At 43.9% G+C, this 22,961-nt stretch overlaps 1 protein-coding gene across 25 annotated transcripts in view; it reads left to right on the forward strand.

The window, feature by feature from the left end:
- Positions 1 to 210: 210 nt before the first annotated feature.
- The window catches only part of kcnma1a (potassium large conductance calcium-activated channel, subfamily M, alpha member 1a), a 189,418-nt gene continuing 166,667 nt past the window's right edge, over positions 211 to 22,961 (forward strand). For 15 of the 25 annotated variants that reach the window (XM_029120530.2, XM_029120540.2, XM_029120542.2 and 12 more), the window contains exon 1: positions 214 to 1,345. In XM_029120530.2, coding sequence (XP_028976363.1) covers positions 1,058 to 1,345 — 288 coding nt within the window. In that variant the 5' untranslated portion in view covers positions 214 to 1,057. Of the gene's footprint in view, positions 1,346 to 22,961 lie in introns of all 25 variants that reach the window. The other 10 variants (XM_029120535.2, XM_029120536.2, XM_029120537.2 and 7 more) reach the window with 4 other exon arrangements.

The following is a 22,961-nucleotide window of genomic DNA, read 5'->3' on the forward strand; positions in this document are numbered from 1 at the left end:
AGCTGTGTTGCATGCACTCGGTGGAATCATCCGTGGCCAATGTAATAACGCTCGAAAGCCTTGGCATTTCAAGCCGAGGGAGGCAGCGCGCATCATGACAGTCACATATGCAGCTCACAGACATGCGTCATTTAAAGCACAAATAGGCATACATTCCACAGAACGAGCGCGTGTAGGCTGTTGCCTAAGCACTAACTGAGACATACGGGGCTGGTTGGCACTTGGTGTAAACATCCGCGCTCCGCGGTATTACTACGCTCTTTGGGTCCATCTTTATTATTAGAGCTACGCCCCGCCCCCTCCTACCTGTAAATCTCTCCAGCATTCTCCGGAGCGAGCGGATCTGACAGGCACTATCAGCTGGCAGATCTGCGCGAGCCTGGCTGAAGCAAGGGGAGCGAACGAGGACAGTGGCAAAGGCGACATTCACCAGAGCGCTTGTATGCAGAATCTAGACGGAGAAAAAAACCCGTCAAATTATGTAGTTTGTGTTTTCACATCGTGGCAATCGTTAGTGGTTTTAAATTATCTGCAGCTATCCGAAAACCATCGAGAGTATCGATTCAATTGGTGTTTAGAAAAGTGAAATCGATTTTCCGCCGCTAATCGACCAAGAATCGACCGAATGCCTGGATGGAAGACGGCTTGGGAGGTCGGAAAGAAGCTGATTGAAGAAGACAGTTTTTTTTCAATGTCGTTGTACCTATCATAATTTGAAACAACATTGGCAGCCTCGGTAGCTGCAAGATGAGACTGTCTTTTCCATGATTTGGGTCCTGAAGGACTAGGAAAACCTCTAAAAATGAAAAGCATTAAACGTTCGTCATTACTGCGGATTTAAATGCCTCTCACGAAGGGACACCGACCAGCTATTTGTCTCCAGTTGTACTTGCGGCATTTTTCACTGTCGCAAAAAAATTGAAATAGATTAAAATTAACAATTAGACGAGACGATTAGACGAGTGAGAATAATATAGAAATCACGTTTTTTTTTTAACAATACTATGGCTGGTGAGTGGGGCTGGGGACGCTGCCACAGGCTCTCCAAGGCGCCTAGATGCTAGCTGAGGCAGACGCGACCGTTCCCCATGGAAGCGGCAACTCTATGATGAGTAGAAATATCTATAATAATAAAAATCCGGACTCCTCTATCTCTATATCCAAGATGGACGTGATCATCCCCTTCTCGCCAGACGTGCCCTGCGACAATAATGGCCAGCGCATGTGGTGGGCATTCCTTGCCTCCTCCATGGTGACGTTTTTCGGGGGTCTCTTCATCATTCTCCTGTGGAGGACACTCAAATACCTGTGGACCGTCTGCTGCCACTGCAACATCAAAAAGAAGGTAATAAATGCAAACTCTCAATCATTGTGGCGTTATTTACATAAAGGGCATCTCGTGCGTAATTTAACTCTTAGGTAATGCATTGCGCCAATGTCTTTCTTGACACCCTTTACTGTACACCTTATGTCATCAATTCTTTTTTGGAGCTCCCCGGCCTGTTCCCTGGTGGTTACCAAGGTATATTGACTTGAATCCAGTTCGTTTATGTTGCGATTACATTCACTTTTGAGTACACTCACAACTCCACTTAACAAAGTGAGTTGAGTTGAGAATCTTATTAGTAAGCTAGTATTCAATGTCCAGGTCGAAACACCTAGTGGGATGGCTGGGGATTGCATTATGGTCGCAGGTGTTCTTTAAAGAATAGCCTATATTTGCTAAAAACACATTAAGAGCACAGAACATTGAATGAGACAATAGACAAAACATATACCTTGATATGTATTAGAGAGATTAAAGTGTAATTAACTGAGAGGTGTTTGAAGACCATTGAAAAAGTGTGTGTTGGCTACCATGAGGAGCTGGATGCCCTGGCTGGACCAATTGTCAGTACCTACAACAACAGGCCGGTCTATGTCATAGGGGAGTACATAGAATATAGGCTGCCAAATGCTACACTTAGTTTATGGTTATATTCATCATGGCTACCTGGTCCGGTTTTTCTGTCGAATAAATGGTTATATCTATCCATGTCTGGGAAATGCGAGTCTTTCTTGACCCAGGTAACCTGGATGGCTTATCTACAAATAGACTGCATGGATGTCCTCTGCCCTGCTGCCTGCCTAGTTGGTTCATTCCAATAATACAGTTGCCTAAGGGGTGGCCCACATAAAGCATGAATCATGCATGAATCACCTGTGGATAAAAGCCTGTTTCAGTTGGTTCTGACTCGTTGTGTTCCGGGGCACAAGTGTTCCTCTGGTGGGCTGAGCCGTCGGGCCATAGGCCGCTGATATGGACCCTACAGATCAAATCACATGGCCCACGTAGGCATCACGTCATGTCTGCTCTACGTAACACGACGCACTGTTGCAACCCATTGAGCATTTCCAAGTAATTGGTGTTGATATTGTTGGTTTAAGTATCTCAGCACACAGACAAATCTGTTGGCTAAATAATGTCCTTCTATTCTATTAAACGTGCCTGGTTAAGATAGGGTTCTGTTCTGCTGTACAGCTCACTGCTTGACGTTATTGTTGAATCTATTTATTTTCCTCTAAGAAAACATTGGATTGGATCAAATAGATGTGTGACAAGACATGAGTAGACAAACTGAGGCTGTTTGGTTATCCTCCATACCGAGCATCAATCAAGAGTACAAGAAACCCAGACAGACAAAGCCAAACAAACGTGGACCGAGACCTGAAAGCGCTAGACTGAATGAGAGACCTGAAAGAGCGACAGACAGAATGAGAGACCTGAAGGAATGACACAGACAGAATGATAGAGACCTGAAGGAGCGACATAGAAAGAATGAGAGAGAGACCCGATTGAGCATCACAGACAGAATGAGAGGGAGACCCGAAGGGGCGACACAGACATAATGAGAGGGAGACCCGAAGGGGCGACACAGACATAATGAGAGGGAGACCCGAAGGGGCGACACAGACATAATGAGAGGGAGACCCGAAGGGGCGACACAGACATAATGAGAGGGAGACCCGAAGGGGCGACACAGACAGAATGAGAGGGAGACCCGAAGGGGCGACACAGACAGAATGAGAGGGAGACCCGAAGGGGCGACACAGACAGAATGAGAGGGAGACCCGAAGGGGCGACACAGACAGAATGAGATGGAGACCCGAAGGGGCGACACAGACAGAATGAGATGGAGACCCGAAGGGGCGACACAGACAGAATGAGAGGGAGACCTTCCTCACCCTGGATGCTGTTTGGGTCAAGTCCAATTGAAATAGGGCAGAGTCATGTGCCTCTCCTTTTTTGCCCCGCTGCAAAGTCCTCCTGGCATAGTGCAGGCAATGGCCCGTTACTGCTTGTCTCCGTTTGGCATTGTATCGTGACAGCCAGGGGCATCAGAGGGCGCCCCCCCATCCTCGCTCTACCCATCTTTCTTCTCTCCCTTATTGGGTTTGTTCTGCCTGGTTTATGCTAGGGAGAACACAGAGGGTAGATTACTCTTTTATAGATTAGGGTAGACTGCATTGCATACCTTCAGCTGGTGTCATGTGACGTGACACTGTGCAATACGTTTGTTGTAGATGTGCAATGGTGTTGCCTCTGCAGTTACGAGTAATGAAATGGCCAAATCCACATTTAAAGAACCACACATGAAACCACTATGAGAAACATTCAAACCGCGCTTTGATCTCAATGGGATATTTACCCTAAGATGAGTGGGTTTCCTACATTTGCATGCATGTCCATTTCGGATTATACCAGGGAGAGCTTTAGGGTTAACAGCCTCTCTGGAAGCTCTTTCCTTCATTACCTTTTAATTACTAGCATGAAGACATAACCCAGGGGTAAGACCAGTTGAAATCAGTGGGTTTTTTGACAGTACCTCTTTTGATTGGAACTAAACCCTCTGTATTTGCCCATCCTGAGTATGTGCCTTTTGGGCTTGAATGTCAAAATACACATTCAGTTTGACCTATTTTTCCCACCCGACCACAGGGTTTCCCTCACATATTTGTATTGCAACACGCTATAAGGATTGATCTATGGAGAAACAAACAAAATAAATTCTTCATTTTTTTGTTGGGGGGGGGGTTGTGAATTTGGGTGTCTTGTAACAGATTTTGTAACAATGCACTGTTTGATTTAGTGTATTTAAAGGGGCTTAGCAATGGGAGACATTATGCCTATGCACAGGGCAAAAACATGCAAGACCTTTATTGTATCAAGGCTATTTTCCTTGAACTGTATTTATTTAGGTTATTTTTGCTATTATAGACCTTTTGTATAAAATTATAATTTATACAAAAAATAGATCCATTATCTTCTGTGCCTATCTGGTATGTGGTATCTGGTGATTTAAATTCAGTCTGAAAGAGTTCTAAAATCTTTTTTTCTATATGATATTAAAAAATAAAATTTGCTTGAAATTACTAACACAAAGATGACCCGCCCAATCCTGCTATAAATGTCAATCTTTTAATCATGCAAACATGGCAGTCTTAGGCATGTTGTCTTAACCCATCACAGGCTCAACACCAAAACAGCAGATTATGTTGAACTAAGACAGCCTCTGCTGTGTGGCTGGTGTCATCTTGCTCTCATATCATCATGGCCATCTCCCTTTTGTACTTATTTTTTTTAAATAAGAAATTATAAAATAGTTTGACTAGCCTGTTTTTTACACTATATGTAATATAAATGTAGTTCATTTAGGTTTTGTGTTGATGTAGACAGGTTTGGTGGGGTTGGTAAAATAGGTCAACATGATAGTCACATTCTGAGTACTTCTAGAAAGGTCAAATATGTTCATTGGGTTTTGTGTAAATCAAAAGGAGTGGTGTAAAAATTAATTGAAGTGAAATTAGTACAGCCTACCAAACAGCCCTGCTGAAACACACCAAGGACAGGCAAGAAAGGTATTTTAACACAGTGGTGGATTGAAGCTGGTGAGAATAATTCATTATTCTTTAATTGTTAAAATCAATTAGACATCTATTGATTTAGTGGGCTCGAAGTAATGTTATTGTCAAGATCCTTTTTTAATGGGATTATATGAAAGAAGAAAGACTACATAATCATTCCATGGAAAGTACTCATGCTATTTAGACTGTAATTGTGTCATTTCACTGTCAGTTTATCTATGGCTTGGTTGATCTAAAATGACATAATCATATCTCTTCTTATACTGCTTTAGGTAGTCTCATACGCATCAACCTACCCACAACATAAAGACACATCCGTCTTGCCTCCTTATCGGGTTTCCTCTAAAATAGTGGAAACTAGTGTAAGGACGTCCCCACGAGGACTCCGTGTTTGGTCCCACGGGAGGGCAGGGGAAGGCAGTGCAGTGTGTGGCTACTCCCCGGGAGTGACTTTGGGAGGAGGGAGCTGGTTTTCCACTTGGCCACAGAGGGAGCAGGCTTGTTAGGAGGATTAAGGAGGGAAAGTGGATCTATGTTCAGCTGACTGGGAAGGCCAGCTCTGTTGTCGTGGTGATAGTGGAGTGTGGGCCCACAGGGTTCTTGGGAGTCAGTGGTGAAAAAACTGGCGGTGGAGACTGAAAGGCCGATAGGAGTCGGGCAGGTGGAAACTGGGGGTCTATTGGGATCAGAAGATGGAGGGGTGTGGGTTAGCGGATGGTGGTGGATGTGAGTAGATTAATGGATGTTGAGTGGATGGATGTGGGTAAATGGTGGTGAATGTGAGTGGATTAATGGATGGTTAGTGGATGGATGTGGGTAAATGGTGGTGAATGTGAGTGGATTCATGGATGGTTAGTGGATGGATGTGGGTGGATTAATGGATGGTTAGTGGATGGATGTGGGTAAATGGTGGTGAATGTGAGTGGATTAATGGATGGTTAGTGGATGGATGTGGGTAAATGATGGTGAATGTGAGTGGATTAATGGATGGTAAGTGGATGGATGTGGGTAAATTGTGGTGAATGTGAGTGGATTAATGGATGGTTAGTGGATGGATGTGGGTAAATGGTGGTGAATATGAGTTGATTAATGGATAGTTAGTGGATGGATGTGGGTAAATGGTGGTGAATGTGAGTGGATTAATGGATGGTTAGTGGATGGATGTGGGTAAATGGTGGTGAATGTGAGTGGATTAATGGATGGTTAGTGGATGGATGTGGGTAAATGATGGTGAATGTGAGTGGATTAATGGATGGTAGGTGGATGGATGTGGGTAAATGGTGGTGAATGTGAGTGGATTAATGGATGGTAGGTGGATGGATGTGGGTAAATGGTGGTGAATGTGAGTGGATTAATGGATGGTTAGTGGATGGATGTGGGTAAATGGTGGTGAATGTGAGTGGATTAATGGATGGTTAGTGGATGGATGTGGGTAAATGTGGATGGATGTGGGTAAATGGTTAGTGGATGAATGTGGGTGGAGAGAGAGGTTGGTGAAAGTATAGTCAGTGCATGTGGATGGTGGTGTATGTGTATGAATGGTGGTGGACGGTTTCGGATGTGAGCGGAAATGGGCTGATGGATGTGGGTTGATGGATGAGGGGGAGTGGTGGTGGTGGATGGTGATTGGTGGGGGTTTTGTTGCATTTCACTACCATAATGTCCCAGTACTCGCATGGCTTCCTCTCTTGACCCTTTTACACTGAGCTTATCTCCTTGTTTTCTTTTCTCTTCTGTCTGCTGGAGGGCCGCCTACCTAACTGCACTCAACAAAGGAATTATGTAGGAAAGGACAAGAGCGAAGTGTTCTAATCCAGATTATTGGAACTCTGCATCTCTCACATTCACCTGGCCAGGTTATTTTTTTTTTTGTCATTTTATTTCTGGTATTTTCAATTTGATTTAGGCAGTTGACAGAGGGGGAGGCGGGCATGGAAGGCTGGATGCTGGGATTGAGCCCTGATCCATCCTGGAGGGTAACCAATGTACCGCAGCTTTACCGGCAGGTGTTTTCTGCGAAAGAGGAACATGTCAGACCCCAAATCGTGCTAATGTAAAGTATTGTACGTATCTAATTAGACTAATGCACAGTCGGGTATGCTAACCTGTGATGCAGAATAGCGAACAGTGTAATGTTGTTTTTAGAATGAGCCTATTCTTTTGGATGACTTTAGTGTCTGTATTCTGTGTGGCTAACTTGCTCATCCTCTTTGTCCAGCCATGGATTATGGTTCTTTCTCTAATGAGATGTTGACTGGCGAGATCCTACTTCTCATGTCCAGCCAGACTATGTGTCTGATGGTGACCACAAACTAAAGATTTAGCCCAGGACAAATGTAGCCTCAAATATACACACACACACACACACACAGGATTGACAGCAGAGAGTTAAAATATGGAGTACGCCTATTATAATAGTTTAGATTGTTGATGTGAAATAGTTTTTTTTAATTCATTTCCTTTTCAAGTTTAACTAGTTTGATTTATATTAACATCAACGGTCCCCTCAACAATCACATACATTAGCAAAATGTATGATTTTGAAACTCTAGTAATGGTTGCTAGTATGTAATAAAGGGTACCAGCAGAAGGCCTGTGGTGGGTGGTTGATATGGTCAGTTTGGATCATTTCGGGTTTATCGCCTCTATGCGGAAGTCCCAGCCCAGCACAGAGATGATGTTGTGTTGCTCTAGATTTCCTATATTTCCCTGGATTTGACTAGAACAACGGAGAGCACACCCTGTCTTCAGCTGTCGCTCTCACTAACCCCTGATTAGCCTATAGTTCCATTTAGTGCCATAACCCCACCCCAGCCTAGCCCCGGCTATAACCCCAGCGCAGCCTTGCCTCGGCTATAACCCCAGCCCAGCCCCGGCTATAAGCCCAGCCTCGGCCATAACCCCAGCCTAGCCCCGGCCATAACCCCAGCCCAGCCTAGCCCTGGCTATAAACCCTGCCCAGCCCCGCTCTGGCCATAACCCCAGCCCAGCCCAGCTCTGGCCATAACCCCAGCCCTGCCCCACCCGGCCATAACCCCACCCCAACCCAGCCCCGGCCATAACCCCAGCCCAGCCCCGGCCCTTAACCCTCGGCCATAACCCCCAGCCCAGCATCCTGTCTGTTATCAAAGGCTATCAATGAGAAGTTCAAACCCTTTCATACAAACCAGGAAGTTTCACAATGCCCAGTCGTGGGCGCTACCCATTTCAGCTTATGTGTTGTCCTTCCCTACGGCCTGGTTTTTGCAGGGGGAGGCCGGTGGTTGACTTGGATGGGTTTTGTCATGTGTTGTTGATACTGGCATGGGGTGAGCACTGAGCAGTGTGCCTCGCAGCCGTCCATCCTGGGGTGGAGCATGACCAGTTTACCCTGACTGACACGCATGCTCCTCTCCAGCTGGGAATAGCTCTGCTGTCTGACAGGTCCTAAAATACAGGAGAACAATATAAGTTGGACATGGCTGCATATAGAGTCTGTTTGGTAACAAATATAGGCAAGCAGAAAGTGTCCATTTGAACTTCTGGTTTCCGTTTCACACTCCACTGTGTTTGAGAAAAAACTGTTAGCCAAATGCTAATTAGGCTTACCTGATAATTTCTTAATGCTCACCATTGTAAGACTGTGGAATCAAGTGCTAGTTAGTCCTACACTCCACCGGAAGAGAAACAGTTGAATCTGTTTGGAATCATTTTAAAAGTAATTTGACTGTTACTAAGGAGTCTGATCGTCAATAGGATTTGACACTGTAGTCCGTGATTGGTTTGTTTCGGATATTTACGTGTGTCTGTAATGTGCTGCTGCTCTCTGTTGTAATGAGATGACCTAGACAAATGAAGGAAAAACACACGTTTATTTATTTAAAAGGGACAATGGTCAGATTAATTTGAAAGCAGATCATCTACAGGTTTTCACCTTTTGCTTCATTCAAGTCCTTTGGCTTTGTAGAGATGAGGAACAGTGGTTTGTCCCCCTTGACTCACGTAATCCACAGTGGCCACATATCAACCCGACTTTGTGTAGCATTATGGGGTAGACCCAAACCCAGACCTGCCTCTCCTTTGTTCTCCCATCCTTCCCCATACACCCCTCTTTCCTATCCGCCTCGTGTTCGATCCCCACTCACTTCTCCCTATCACCCCTTTCTCCTCTCTCTCTCTCTCTCTCTCTCTCTCTCTCTCTCTCTCTCTCTCTCTCTCTCTCTCTCTCTCTCTCCCCCCCTCTCCCCCCCCCCCTCTCTCTCTCTCTCCTTGCCTTTGCCTGTCATGCTGTTATGTCACCAGCCTATTAAAAGGACATTGGATCAGAAGGAAGTATCCCAGGGGTCAGGAAGGTATACCTGGCTCCAAGGTCAAGGTCTGGAAGGCCAGCATTCCCATTCACAACAATGGGTGTGTTCATTGTGGAGTTAAAACCACCTGATCCTGGCCTAGAAAGGCTGGCAACAGAAAACTTTCAACATATGGACCCTTTACTTGGAGAGGACTGTGGGTACATAGAGAACTGGAGGAGGGAGATGGCTTATAATGTCTGAGCTGTCCACTGACACACAAAGCCAGCCCCTTCAGCTGCTGTTGTCCTTAAAGCACTCCGCGTGAGGAGGGGGCTCATCCTATGGGCTGATACACTATGAGACAGCTGAAAGACACTATATGGAGTTTTGAGGTCATTTAAGTGGAATGTGGTTATATATACAGTGGATATAAAAAGTCTACACACCCCTGTTAAAATGTCAGGTTCTTGTGATGTAAACTAAGGAGAAAAAGAGAAATCATGTCTGGATTTTCCCACCTATAATGTGAACAATTCAATTGTAAAACAAACTGAAAACTTTGAGGGGGAAACTCTGGTTGCATAAGTGTGCACACCCTTAAACTAATACTTTGTTGAAGCACCTTTTGATTTTAGGAGTCTTGGGTAGGAGTCTATTAGCATGGCACATTTTGACGTGGCAATATTTGCCCACTCTTCTTTGCAAATGCGCTCCAAATCTGTCAGATTGCTTGGACATCTCCTGTGCACGGACATCTCCTGTGCACAGCCCTCTTCAGATCACCCCACAGATGTTCAATTGGATTCAGGTCTGGGCTCTGGCTGGGCCATTCCGAAACGTTCATCTTCTTCTGGTGAAGCCATGCTTTTGTGGATTTGGATGTGTGCTTTGGGTCATTGAACTTCATCTTCAGCTTTCTAATGAACGCCTGAAGATTTTGTGCCATAATTGCCTGGTGTTTGGAACTGTTCATAATTCCCTTCACCCTGACTAAGGCCCTGGTTCCAGCTGGAAAAAAACAGCCCCAAAGCATGATGCTGCCACCACCATGCTTCACTGTGGGTATGGTGTTCTTTGGGTGATGTGCAGTATTGTTTTTGCGCCAAACATACCTTTTGGAATTATGGCCAAAAAGTTCTACCTTGGTTTCAACAAACCATAACACATTTTCCCATGGCTTTTGGGAGGCTTGATGTTTGTTTTTGCAAACTGCTGCCGGGTTTGGAAGTTTTTTATGTAAGAAAAGGATTCCGTCTTGCCACCCTACCCTGTAGCCCATTCATATGAAGAATACGGGAGAGATTGTAGTCACATGTAGCACACAGCCAGTACTTGCCAGAAATTCCTGCAATTCCTTTAATGTTGCTGTAGGCCTCTTGGAAGCCTCCCTGACCTGTTTTCTTCTTGTCTTTTCATAAATTTTAGAGGGACATCCAGTTCTTGGTAATGTCTCAGTTGTGCCATATTTTCTCCACTTGATGATGACTGTCTTCACTGTGTCCCATGGTATATCTAATGCTTTGGAAATTCTTTTGTAACCTTCTCCTGACTGAAATCTTTCAACAATGAGATCCCTCTGATGCTTTGGAAGCACTCTGCGGACCATGGATTTTGCTCTGACCATGGTTTTTTGCAACTAAGAAAACGTCACTTTAAATGATGGCAGGTGTGTAATGACTTCTATTTAACATGAGTTTGAATGTGATTGGTTAATTCTGAACACAGCCACATCCCCAGTTATAAGAGGGTGTGCACACTTATGCAACCAGGTTATTGTAAGGTTTTTCATTTTTCCCCCTCGAAGATTTCAGTTTGTTTTTCAATTGAATTGTTCACAATATAGGTCACATTAAAAGTGGAAAAAGTTCTGACATTATTTATTTGTGTCTCATTCTTTAACATCACAAAAACCTGGCATTTTAACAGGGGTGTTTAGACTTTTTATATCCACTGAACAGTAATGTGAAAAAGTAAGTACACCCCCTAAAACGTTTGGATGTATGGATATGTAATCCTCACTTTAACGCTATTGACAGATAAAGTAAAACAATTTATTTTAACAAATTACACTGAAGGATAATTTATTCATAAAAAATCTGTAGAAATGCAATTGCATGGTGTGAAAAGGATTAGTACACTGCTAGCTTCAATAGCTTCAACAGGTGTTGCCCCCTGTGGCTGAAGTAAATTCATGTAGCCATTTCTTATAAATGTCAGTGGACTGGGAGGACTTTCTGCCCATTCTTCTTTAGAGTACTGCTTTTAATGTGTCATGTTCAAGTGCTTTTTTGCATGCACGACCTATTTCAATTTCAACTGAATTATTTTGATAGAATTTAGATCTGGGCTTTGACTCTGCCATTTCGTTAACTTCCGTTTCTTTTTTTAGCCATTTTGTTATAGCATCGCTTGTCTGTTTTGGATCATTTGTGGTATTGCAAGATCCATGTGTGGTTTAGCTTCAGCTTTTTGACCTATTTGGTACAATATGGAATTCATGGTTAACTCAATGATCAAGTTGGCTGGGTCCTGAGGTAGCAAAGCAGCCCCAAACCATAATACAACCACTTCCATTCTTTATGGTTGGTATGAGGTTTTTCTGTTAAACGGCAGTGTTTTGTTTTCACCAAACATAGCATCTGGTTAAGCAGTCCTACCTTTGTCTGTCCAAAGCACATAGTTCCAGTAGTTTAGATCTTTACATCGGTGCTATCTGGCAAACGTCAGTCGTGTTGTAATATTACCCTTTTGAGAGCTAAGACTTTTTCCTTCCTGATCTCCCAAGTAGGTTTTGTTTGTACATTTGACTCATGACGTCCATATTGATTGTGGCAAGACAGGCCTGTAGTTCTTTTGATGTAACTCTCAGGGACTTAGGAATTTTATGAGTATCTTTTGGTCAGCTCTTGGCCTGTATTTTCTGGGACAACCTGTGTGATGTAGATTGACAGTGGTCTGGACTTTTTTCTATTTGTAGATTATCCAACAGAGGAATAATGTGCTTCAAATTGCTTGGACATGACTGACCTCCCAGACTAATAGGCTTCGATAATTGTTCTTTAGAGGGCCTCTGGTCAGTCTTCTGCTCTTGACATGATATGTTACCACACACCCATATGGATTAGGCCAAACCAGACCAAATTTCTAATCTTTTTGTCAGGCTGGACCCTCCTAAATTACTCTAAAATATTTTCACCCATTTTTGTGCACCTAATTATAATTTTAGCCATTTTATTTAAGGCAAAGCCAGGAGTGTACTAACCTTTTCTGCAAAGGAAATCACATTTTTAGTTATTTTAATTGCAAAAATGATTTCAAAGTTACATTTTGGGGTGTGATTTGTTTATTTGGGCTTCCTTTATCCATGAATGTGGTTGCTGTTTAACCCCAATATCCATATGTCCAAATTAGACAGCTTTCCACAGGGTGTGCTTACTGAGGAGTGCTATCAGATGCTTTGTGTTTGGCATAATATCAGCACCTGTGTCTGACTGATACTGATTATAATACTCTGCTCTTAATATCACAGAGGACAAAGATTCACTCTTATCACCAGGGCTTATGTTACTTTATAAGCCTCATTTTCACACTCTTTCTTGCAAAGCTTTCTTGCAAATTCTCAATGTGTTTGTGTGCATATACAAGAGTATTATGCGAGTGACTGTGTAAGTAAGCAGTTTTGATTGTACATTTGTGTGTCTCTGTATTTATGTGTATTATTAATTAAAAGCTCCTCTGTTCTGTCAGCCCAGATCAACCCTGTGGTCAAGCTGACTAGCACAGACCAACATATTATTCCCAGTACCATCAGGAGTGCCAGTGTGGTCTCATTGGAGTTACAGGAAATGCCCATGGAAATGCTCAAGTCCCCCCATGCTATCTAACAGGAGCACTGTAACTGGACTGCTGGGACACAAAACGCAACAGCAAAGCCTGCTACCACTGGTGCTGCAGCACATTATTAACACATAGTCAGCCATCAATCATCCCTTTTCTCCCCCACCTAACCTCACCCCCCTATATGTCCCCACCTAACCTCATCCCCCCAAACCCCCCCCACCTAACCTCTCCCCCTCTACTCCCCCACCTAACCTCACCCCCCTATACTCCCCCCCGACCTCATCCCCTTATACGTCCCCACCTGACCTCATCCACCTATACTCCCCCACCTGACCTCATCCACCTATACTCCCCCACCTGACCTCATCCACCTATACTCCCCCACCTGACCTCATCCACCTATACTCCCCCCCGACCTCATCCCCTTATAAGTCCCCACCTGACCTCATCCACCTATACCCCCCCACCTAACCTCACCCCCCACACTCCCCCAACTTACCTCATCCCCCTATACTCCCCCCACCTAACCTCATTCCTCACTACTCCCCCCACCTCAACCTCCATTCCCCTGTACTCCCGCCACCTCACCGTTCATTCCCCTCTTCTCCCCAACCTCACCCTCCGTTAATCCCATTCCCAAACCTTAAGCAGTCCTAGAAGGGCAGGCAGTGAACCAGCCATCTGCAGAAATCAAAATGCGCTTAAGGTCATAATTGGTTCTTTGAGCTGTGTGCAGTGATGCATCGAGAAATCAGGAGAGCAACAGAGAAAGAAAAAGATGGGGGGGTGGGTGAAGAAGGGAAGAGAGGGGGGAGGCAGGAATGGAGGAAGGAAGAAAGGGGAGAGGGAGGAGAGGAGGAGGGAGAGAGGGAGGGAGAGAGAAAGAAGAGAGAGGTGAGAAGGCAGTGTAGAGGACATGGCTGTGACCTTCAGGGATCTCAGAGATCAGACTTGCTGCATGACAACAACATGGCTCTTTCAGCTGTCTACCTAGCCCCAGCAGGCATGCAGACTGGGCTGTTGGGAAAAAAACACTCTAGTAGCTCCAATGCAATAATGCATGAACAAAAGAAAAGCAGAAAAATGCCTGGAGCTATTTAGCCTTGCTCTTCCGTGAAAGAAAAACAGCAATAGCACATCTAAGCAAATTGTGTCTGTTAATGTTGCTCAGTTACATGCTCCCAGCAACATGCTAACCGCTAACATGCTAATCATTAGTCTAATGGCAAGGCTGAAACGCTAGGTGCTAGTTGCCGCCCCTTCATGCTAATATGCTAATACATGGTTTGGCACCCAGCCAGCGGAGTCAATGTTAGGTAAGTGTTGTTAGCCTGATGAGATGACTCCGGTGACTGACAGAGACGGACGGCACAAAACCAGCGGAGCAATGATCGGAAGACGGCGATGCTAACCACAGCGCAACTGAACCACACAGACAGGAATTTACCTTGACTTATTCTGACATTTTCCAAAGCAGCTACACAGAGGACACACCCAGTGTCAATTCAAGCCTTGTTGTGTGCCGGAGAAAATGAGTTCGCCTTTTGCCTTGCTTAGTTGCAGCTGTGATGACACATTGTTACAACATGTCAAGACCAAAGAAAAATGTGTAGGAGCTATTTAAGAGAGGGAGAGACATGGAGCTTTGTAACCTGAACTGTCAAAACTGTACAGTATTGAGGGCTGACTGACAGCATGTGTACAAACCATCTAGGATCTATGTGCTCAGCTTCAGGTTCATGTCCCCTTACTCATTAAAGATGGATAATAATGCAGCGCTGAGTTTTTTTTTTTACTAACAGCCCCAGTCTATTGAGAGACGACTAAGCATTCATCGGATCAATAGCTTTGACACTGTTAAGTTGCCCGCCTATCCCCCAAGGGAACCCTTTAGGTCTAGGTAGCTTTTTCTTAGGTGATGGGAGAGTTGGCAGCCATTTTGAATTGCATTCTAAGTTTTTTCTGGGGCTTTGTTGTTTGTAAGGTACTGTAAGGTTGCCTAGACACTCTGCCTCCCCCCTCTCAGCCTAACTCTATGTCCATCAAAGTAACACATTCTTGGAGTGCTTTCCGTGCCCTACCATCTTCCAGGCCAGTGGCCCAGGTGAGTGCTGAACTTTCAGCAGTAGAGGACAAGCCTACAGTGGTTGAAGCAGCTATGTGAAAGACCTCATCCATTGGACTTTGTGTGTTAATAAAGACCTGTACCTTGCACCATGGATGGCCCCTGTGTGAACTTTTAGACTATCCTGGCTTTAGTCTCAGGCAAAATGTTTTTTTTTGTTGTTGCTCATTCTTGTTGATAGACAGTATCCGTCATGGCTGTGATCATGAAGGCTAAATCCATATCTAACAGAGGCCTATTAGAAAGACATCTTTAATTCTCCCTGTGCCACTGAGGGTCTGATCCCACAGGCCAGGATAGCCTGGCTGTTAACAGCTTGATAGATGGGCTCTCTCCCACTCAAACCTTATAGACATATGTTAACTCTGAATGATCTTAGATGAAAACACACTAGGCAGACAGAGAGACAAAGAAGACAGAGAAGCTGTTGGAATGTTTTAGATCTCTCAAAACATGCCGGGTTGGTTTATAACGGTGACACTCTGTCTCACTGGGGTGAGCTTTGTTCATTTGCGGTCTAGAACATGTTGCTAATGCTAATGGGATTCCTAATAAATTGAACATTTTGCTGGTACACAAAATAGTGTCCTGCATATGTGTTGCTGCTTACGCCGTGACTAATACATTTTGATTTCCTTTCACATGCACAAACCCATGTAACATCTATAGGCCGCAATCATTTTTCACTTGGAAGTTGATTCTTGTGAACTTGACAAGTCTTCGTTTGGTCTATCCAGTCGTCGTCATGTTTATTCTTGTCCATCATGTCTGGATGTGACGGCAGATGTTGCCCGTTCCAAGTGCTGTTCCAGGGGCCTGGTAATACTTGTTTGATTAGGGGCTGAGAACCTGGCGGGGGGAGGGGGGGGGGGGCATTCAGGCACCGCAGCGCTGCTGTCTTCAGCTCATCTCTGATGCACCACGGCCACGCTTGAGCAACAGCAGCACTTGCTTTTGAATGTGTGTTTGGGTAGGATGCATAAAACATGATGGCCACCGGGCCTCTGTCTCCTCCCTAAATGGAAATGTTAATTTCAGAACCACGGAGAGCTCAGATAGGAGGGGGGAGGGATCTGGAAAAAAGGGGGGTGGGGGTGTGGAGAATAAAAGAGAGAGAGTAAAGATAGGAGAGAACAAGTGACTGCTGTACTCTGTACAATGTCTAGTTCCCCACCTGATGGTTCTGAACAGTTTCATTGTCATATCCAACATTATAAGGTAGAACAACAACAGCGGCAGGGCTATGCATTTTGTATTACGCTCTTCCTGATTGTGGTGCAGGCTACTGGTTTAGAGTACCAAGGGCTTCATCACACGTCACTGGCCGATTCAACCTTTTGTTTGTGTCATGCTATATGGGGTTCTTCTGTTTTCATAAGCACATTAGCTTTGCCCACATTCCCCACCACAGGAGCTGACCTGGCAGCCCCCTAACTAACGCTGAGGGAGTTTACAACCACTCCAAGACAAGGGCTCTGAAACATTAATTGGTTGCATTGAAACCTGAAACTCGAATGTGATACAAATCCAGTATGAATGGAGGTTATGAATTCGAGAGAGTGGGGGCGAGGGGCAGAAGGGGGGAGGGAGAAACGGGGGAGCAAGCGCCGCAGATTCCCAGATAAGAGCATCTGCTAAAAGGCTGCCCTGAGATCAAAGCGTATCGTCCCTCTTTCTGTCAGCCTTAGTCTCTCTCTTTCTACCCGCTCAGTCTTCTAGCAGGCAGAGAAAGTACCACTAGGAAGGTACAGGAAGGTACAGGAAGGTACTTTTTTCTCATAGGTATACTCTTATGTTTCCTATTCATTATCATCTGCCAATATAAACAAAGGCATCGTGATTCATGCTACTGTAACTGTGTGTATTGCTTTGTCACAGGGGCCGCATCCACTAAAATGAAAACGGGAACCATGTAGTTTACACGGGGACATAGTGAACAGTTATCAAGCTGCGGGGTGCTCCGCTCGGCCCAGAAAGATTGAAAACTGAGCTGTGCAGCGTTACTGAACATTATCTCAAGTGAACACAACTACAAGAAAATGAGGGCTGGCACACTCGAAACCCAGGCTCTCTTTCCCTCTCTCTTTGCACCCCTTTGTTTCTCTAAATTCTTGCTCCCCCTCCCTCATTCTTTATTTCCCTCATGCCTGCCCTGCCAGAATTATACTTCTCCATATGTCCTTCAGATCTCCTTCATGGTTGTCCAGGCTGCCAGAGAGGCGGTGGTCTGTGCAGCCCATAGCCTAACCAGGCTGCTCGTTGCTGGGCATGCTGTGATGTCAATCTGGCACCCTATCATCGTGACAAAAACACCATCAAGATACGTTTCTGTATGTTCTATGTGGTTCTCCGGTTTGGAGAGGATGCAACTGAGAGTTAATGTTAAGACAGATGGGAGATGACGCTCACCTCGGTCTTAGGACACCAAAAAAGTATTTATTTCCTTCCTCCATCACCCACACTCTATATATGGCATCAACTTCATCAGCCTTCCAAAAATGGAAAGTGGCAAGTTGATGAACCCTGAGGTCACGTCCCCAGCAGTGACCTCTCATCTCCTTCTCAGGGGTCTGGGTTAGAGGTGACAGAGGTCACAGGACAAATTAGCTCTCTGGCCACTCTCAAAATATATATATATATATATATATTTATTTTGACAAGAAACCTTGCCATGAGTAGCCCTGTCTCCCTTCTTCTGGTGCTATCCACGACAAACCTGCTAGCTGCTAGCATCACGCTACGCCACTCTGTAATTACACAACCATGAGCGCTCACACTCCTCACTCTGCCCCACAACGTCTCAGCCTCGCTCTCTGTCCATCAAAGTAACACATTCTTGGAGAGTCGTGTCTGCGTAAGCCGTGAGTGTGTGTTATCCTGACTTTATGCCGTTTAAAAATGCATGTGTGGTGATTACGAGTTGCGATACTCAAGGCGGGAGATACATCTCCTCATTACATATAAATAGAGGATTTGTCTTATCGGCCTTGTCTGTCTGGACTGAGCGGAGAGAATTGAACGTCATAAGGCCTGTTTCAACAAGATGATCAACTTACACTGGAAATAAAGTGTGCTTACACAATATGGATAGTTCCAAATGTTCAGTTCACTTTTTCATCCACATTTTCTGCTATATGTTCACTAACCCTAACCATAATGTTAATCCAAGGCATGAAGCCAAAAACCAGTGTAACCTGAGGGGATTGGCCATTCAATTTTGTTTAGCATTCCTATATGCTGTTGCAGTACAGTATGTATTAGGAGTAGTATCAGGAGACATTAGGAATAGCAACACAAGACATTAGACATAGTATCAGGGGACATCAGACATAGTATCAAGAGACTTTAGACATAGCATTAGGAGACTTTAGACATAGCGTCAGGAGACTTTAGACATAGCGTCAGGAGACTTTAGACATAGCGTCAGGAGACTTTAGACATACCGGGTAGCGTCAGTAGACTTTAGACATACCGGGTAGCGTCAGGAGACTTTAGACATACCGGGTAGCGTCAGGAGACTTTAGACATACCGGGTAGCGTCAGGAGACTTTAGACATACCGGGTAGCGTCAGGAGACTTTAGACATACCGGGTAGCGTCAGGAGACTTTAGACATACCGGGTAGCGTCAGGAGACTTTAGACATAGCGTCAGGAGACTTTAGACATACCGGGTAGCGTCAGGAGACTTTAGACATAGCGTTAGGAGACATTTAGCTAGTTCCACCTTAGCAAAGTGAGGCCTTCGTTAGACCGCCGTAAAGACACTGCAGCCTTGGTTAGACAGACCTAAAGTGTGTGTGTGATTTATTCATTTGTCTATTTGAACTGGTGAGTCATTCCACCTCAGAAAGCACAAGAAACATACAGAAGACAACACCATTTGTATTTGGAAGCAAAACAAGGCACACTTTGACCTTAGACAACTGTCAGTCCTGGCCTTGATAACAAGTATCCCCTCCTCCTCCTTTTCTAACTTAGATAATGTTTGTGATCACTAGGAAGAGGGGTCCACGTCATAGGAAAACATTTTGGATCCTTTGATCAACAGACAGATATAGTCTCTGTTTAACAAACGTCCTTTAGAGTATGTAGATTTGGTTTACTTAAACACCTCCCAGCTTTGGAAAATGCCCGACCCTCTACTCCTGTTAGGTGTTTCAACATGTGCCCAACACCAAACCAACTGAAATTCTGTCTGTGTGGCACATTTCAATTAATCACCATGACCTTTGACAGCTGAATGGTAGGAGGAGCGAAACTCTGAAATGCCAAGGTTAGCCTGGGGGTTAAGTTGAAAGATATTCCCACCTACTCCAGACACTGTCTCACGCAATTTAAGATTTTACATGAACTAACCCACTGCAGGGCTGAGCTCCGTACAATCTCCTCTAACACCTCAGTGTGTGCCAAATGTTATGCATCCAAGCTTTGGCCTAACCTGCATAGCTGTTGGCCTGTTCTTCATTTAGCCTATGATGTCCTGGAGGTTCTGACTGACGCAGAACCAGTTTATTCCTACTTTAAAGGTTCTGCCAAGGCTGCCTGCGTCTGCCTGAATATGTAACCCACGCTGATCAACAAGTCATGTTTAGCATTTCCGGGGAGGTGGTCATGTACAGTATGTGGTGATAAATCCATCGAGGGAAACATCGCCACCTTTTACCAGCCCCTGAAAGCAAGATCTAGGCTAGAATGGGCAAAGGAGAGCTCCGGAGTGCTGCAATTGTCCAAGCCACTCGTTCAGCGGAGCTGCGTCATTGTGGACATGTATTCGAGTCCTTGTTGTGGCTAATGAAAGGTTGACGCTATGAGGTAGATAGAGAAAGAAAGAGGTAAATAGAGAGAGGTACATAGAGAGAAAGACAGGTAAATAGAAGGAGAGAGTTAAATAAAGGGAGAGAGGTATATCGAGACAGGTAAATAGAGAGCAAGTGATCGACAGCAGACTGGGCAATTAAAATTCTCCCCATGAACCTTCATGCTGTGACGGTTGATGGCTGATGAGGATCATGACCGACAGTTTCCCGTCTCAACTCTGATGAGATGTTTGTGTTCGGAGACAAATTGTATTTGTTGTTTTGTCATTCCAATTACCATCTAGTTGAACACTTTCTCTGTTTTGGAAAAACATCAAGTAGCTGGCTTTCTTTGCTTTCAGTATCTCTTTAGGCAATATTAAACCACACAATAACTGGAAAATGTGCCCATTTTATAAGCAAAGATATGTGTGTTAGCCAAGGAATATTTTGAATGGATTTGAATTTCCCTATTCGCTAGTGAGATGCTGGCTCATGTATTTCTCTCTGTGGTGTCTAGGAACATGTCCTCACCTTTGACCTCATATTTACATGATAGTATGTGGTTAATCATAGTACATGAGTGTATCAATTGCTTTTGCTTTGTATTCTATGCTTATAATACCTGTTGTTTACAAACTGATTAATGTTTTAGAATTTTCATTCCATGACCTGTGTTCAGTTTCTGAATGTTAGCAAATTAAATGTTCTTATTCATAGTATAGTATTAATAAAGACTGGTTTCTACTTAAGGTGTGTGTGTGCGTGCGTGAACTGTATGATGTTACAACAGAAATAATATTGGTGGTGCGCTAGTGCTGGGGGGGTTGTGGAACAGCTTACTTTTTATTTTCTTAGATATTCTTCAATAATCAATATGGAATTGAACCTGGCAGTTTAATCCTTTGTGTGTCTGTGTGTGGTGACTGAATTAGTTTTCTCACAACTGACTGTGTGCTGTCAACTATTGCTGCACACTAAATCAGCAACTGTCCGTCCCGATCAGCTGAGCTGTTGACATGTTAAAGTTAAGGATGACACTGTGCACCAACTAAGCTGAAAGGAATAAGGCTAAAGACAGCAGTTGGAGCAGATAATCCATTGTGTATTTGTGAGAGTATCAGTCTGTGCTGTAGTTCTCAGTTCCCCTACTTACCCAACCACCATGTCTCCTGTCCTGGGGATGTACTGTCCCAGCCCCGGCCCACTGGACTTCCCAGATCAAACGCCCAACCAGTTGTGGCATCTGTCCCAAATCCCACCCTACTTCCTGTTTAGTGCACTACTGTTGACCACAGTCCAACACGGACGTAGGGAGTAGTGTGCCATTTAGAATGATCCCATTGTCTCCTGGTAAATCGCTGACTTTTGGCCCTAATCTCACCCCATTGTTCACAGCAGCTGTAGATTGGAAGGACCATTATAGTTATTAAGAGTAAAAAAAAATAAAAAATGATCTACTTCCTCCAATCATCCCTACCTAAATTAATCTAGATATTAGTTTTTTGTTTTACTTGCGTGTGTGACACATACTGTACACCTTACAGAAATCTTGACTTCATTGACTTTATGTACACTGTTTTAATAGAGCATGTTCAGATTACGTGTAAGATCTGTCCCACAGCCTTGACAGTCATGGTGGTCAACGACTGATGCCACAAACACAATTCTTTCTTTCCTATTTTGTGGGGACCACAAAAACAATTCCCTATTTTTCCTAACCTTAATCCTAACTTTAACCTTAATAACATAAAGGTTTTACTAAGCTCAACCTAACCATAATGCCTAAACCTAAACCCTAATGTCTAAACCTTAAACTAACCCTAATTCTAACCCTTAACACAATGGTAACTTTAGCCCTAAACCTAACCCCAAATGCAAAAAATTGCATTTCTTACTTAACCACAGTAGAGGGTGCATTTTTCCCCCAGTTAAATAGTCCGAAAAAACACACACACATGCTACTAAGCTGTAGCGGTGTCTGTTTACTGCTGCATAATGTTTTTTTGGGCACGCCAACATCTTCCCCGACTCTCATTGTTGAGCTCTGTTTTAAATACACACTGGGTATTTGAAGGCAGCTTAGTTTCAAGTAAAACACACATTGCTGAATTAGTGACTGTCAGCTCGGCCGGTCTAGATATCCCCTGGATATTTTCCAACATGAAGTCATTGAGCCAGTATCTCTAGTTACTGTCTATGTCTCTTTGTGTCTTCATCATCTGTGTTTGTCTATTTATGGATCATCGATTAACAGGCTAAACTGTCTAATTTAATTGTGCAATATCTTTACAGATCACTCTGTTAGTGAATCAGCAGACCAAAATAGCAGTATGATTAAACTGGTTATTTTGAAATCATGTATGTATTTCAAATATATAATATATTTAAAATAAAATCTGAATATATTTCAAGCGTACTGAAATGCTATTTGCAATTATGTATTATATGTACAATTAGTGGGTCCATTTTAACACTGCAGTATACCTATTACTATTTAAATAGTATTTAAGTACTACTTCAGTAATATTTGGTATACTAAAATATAACATTAGTGCTTCCAAAATAATTCACTACAAGTATACTGCTTTTTCGGCTTGGGTTGTGTCCATTTATGGCAGTGTTAGAAATGTAGATTAGAAAACCATGTTCTAACTGTCTCCTGTACAGTATATAAATACATGCACCACGTTAATTCTAAGATGCAACCCAACATTCTTTAACAGGCATATTAGTAGGGCATCGATGTATTCTGACCAGCACTCGCGCCTGTTCATGTCACCACCATCTGGTGACACCCGATCCACAGTCCAAAGGCAGTTAGCACCCTCAGACGTGTTCCTGTTACAGTTACTAAGGCAAGAGTGGTTACAACATCGTCCACGTGTAATTATCATATTATACCTCTGTGTGACAGGGATCCTGAGAACTTAAAACAAAAACTCTTACGTTTGCTGTCGCTTTTCTGTCTTGCCAACACGGTGGGGAGCGCACTAATAGATTCTTCTCTTGGGTGGTCTTGAG

The sequence above is a fragment of the Esox lucius genome, chromosome 6 (assembly GCF_011004845.1).
Source record: "Esox lucius isolate fEsoLuc1 chromosome 6, fEsoLuc1.pri, whole genome shotgun sequence".
In the NCBI taxonomy this organism is placed as follows: domain Eukaryota; kingdom Metazoa; phylum Chordata; class Actinopteri; order Esociformes; family Esocidae; genus Esox; species Esox lucius.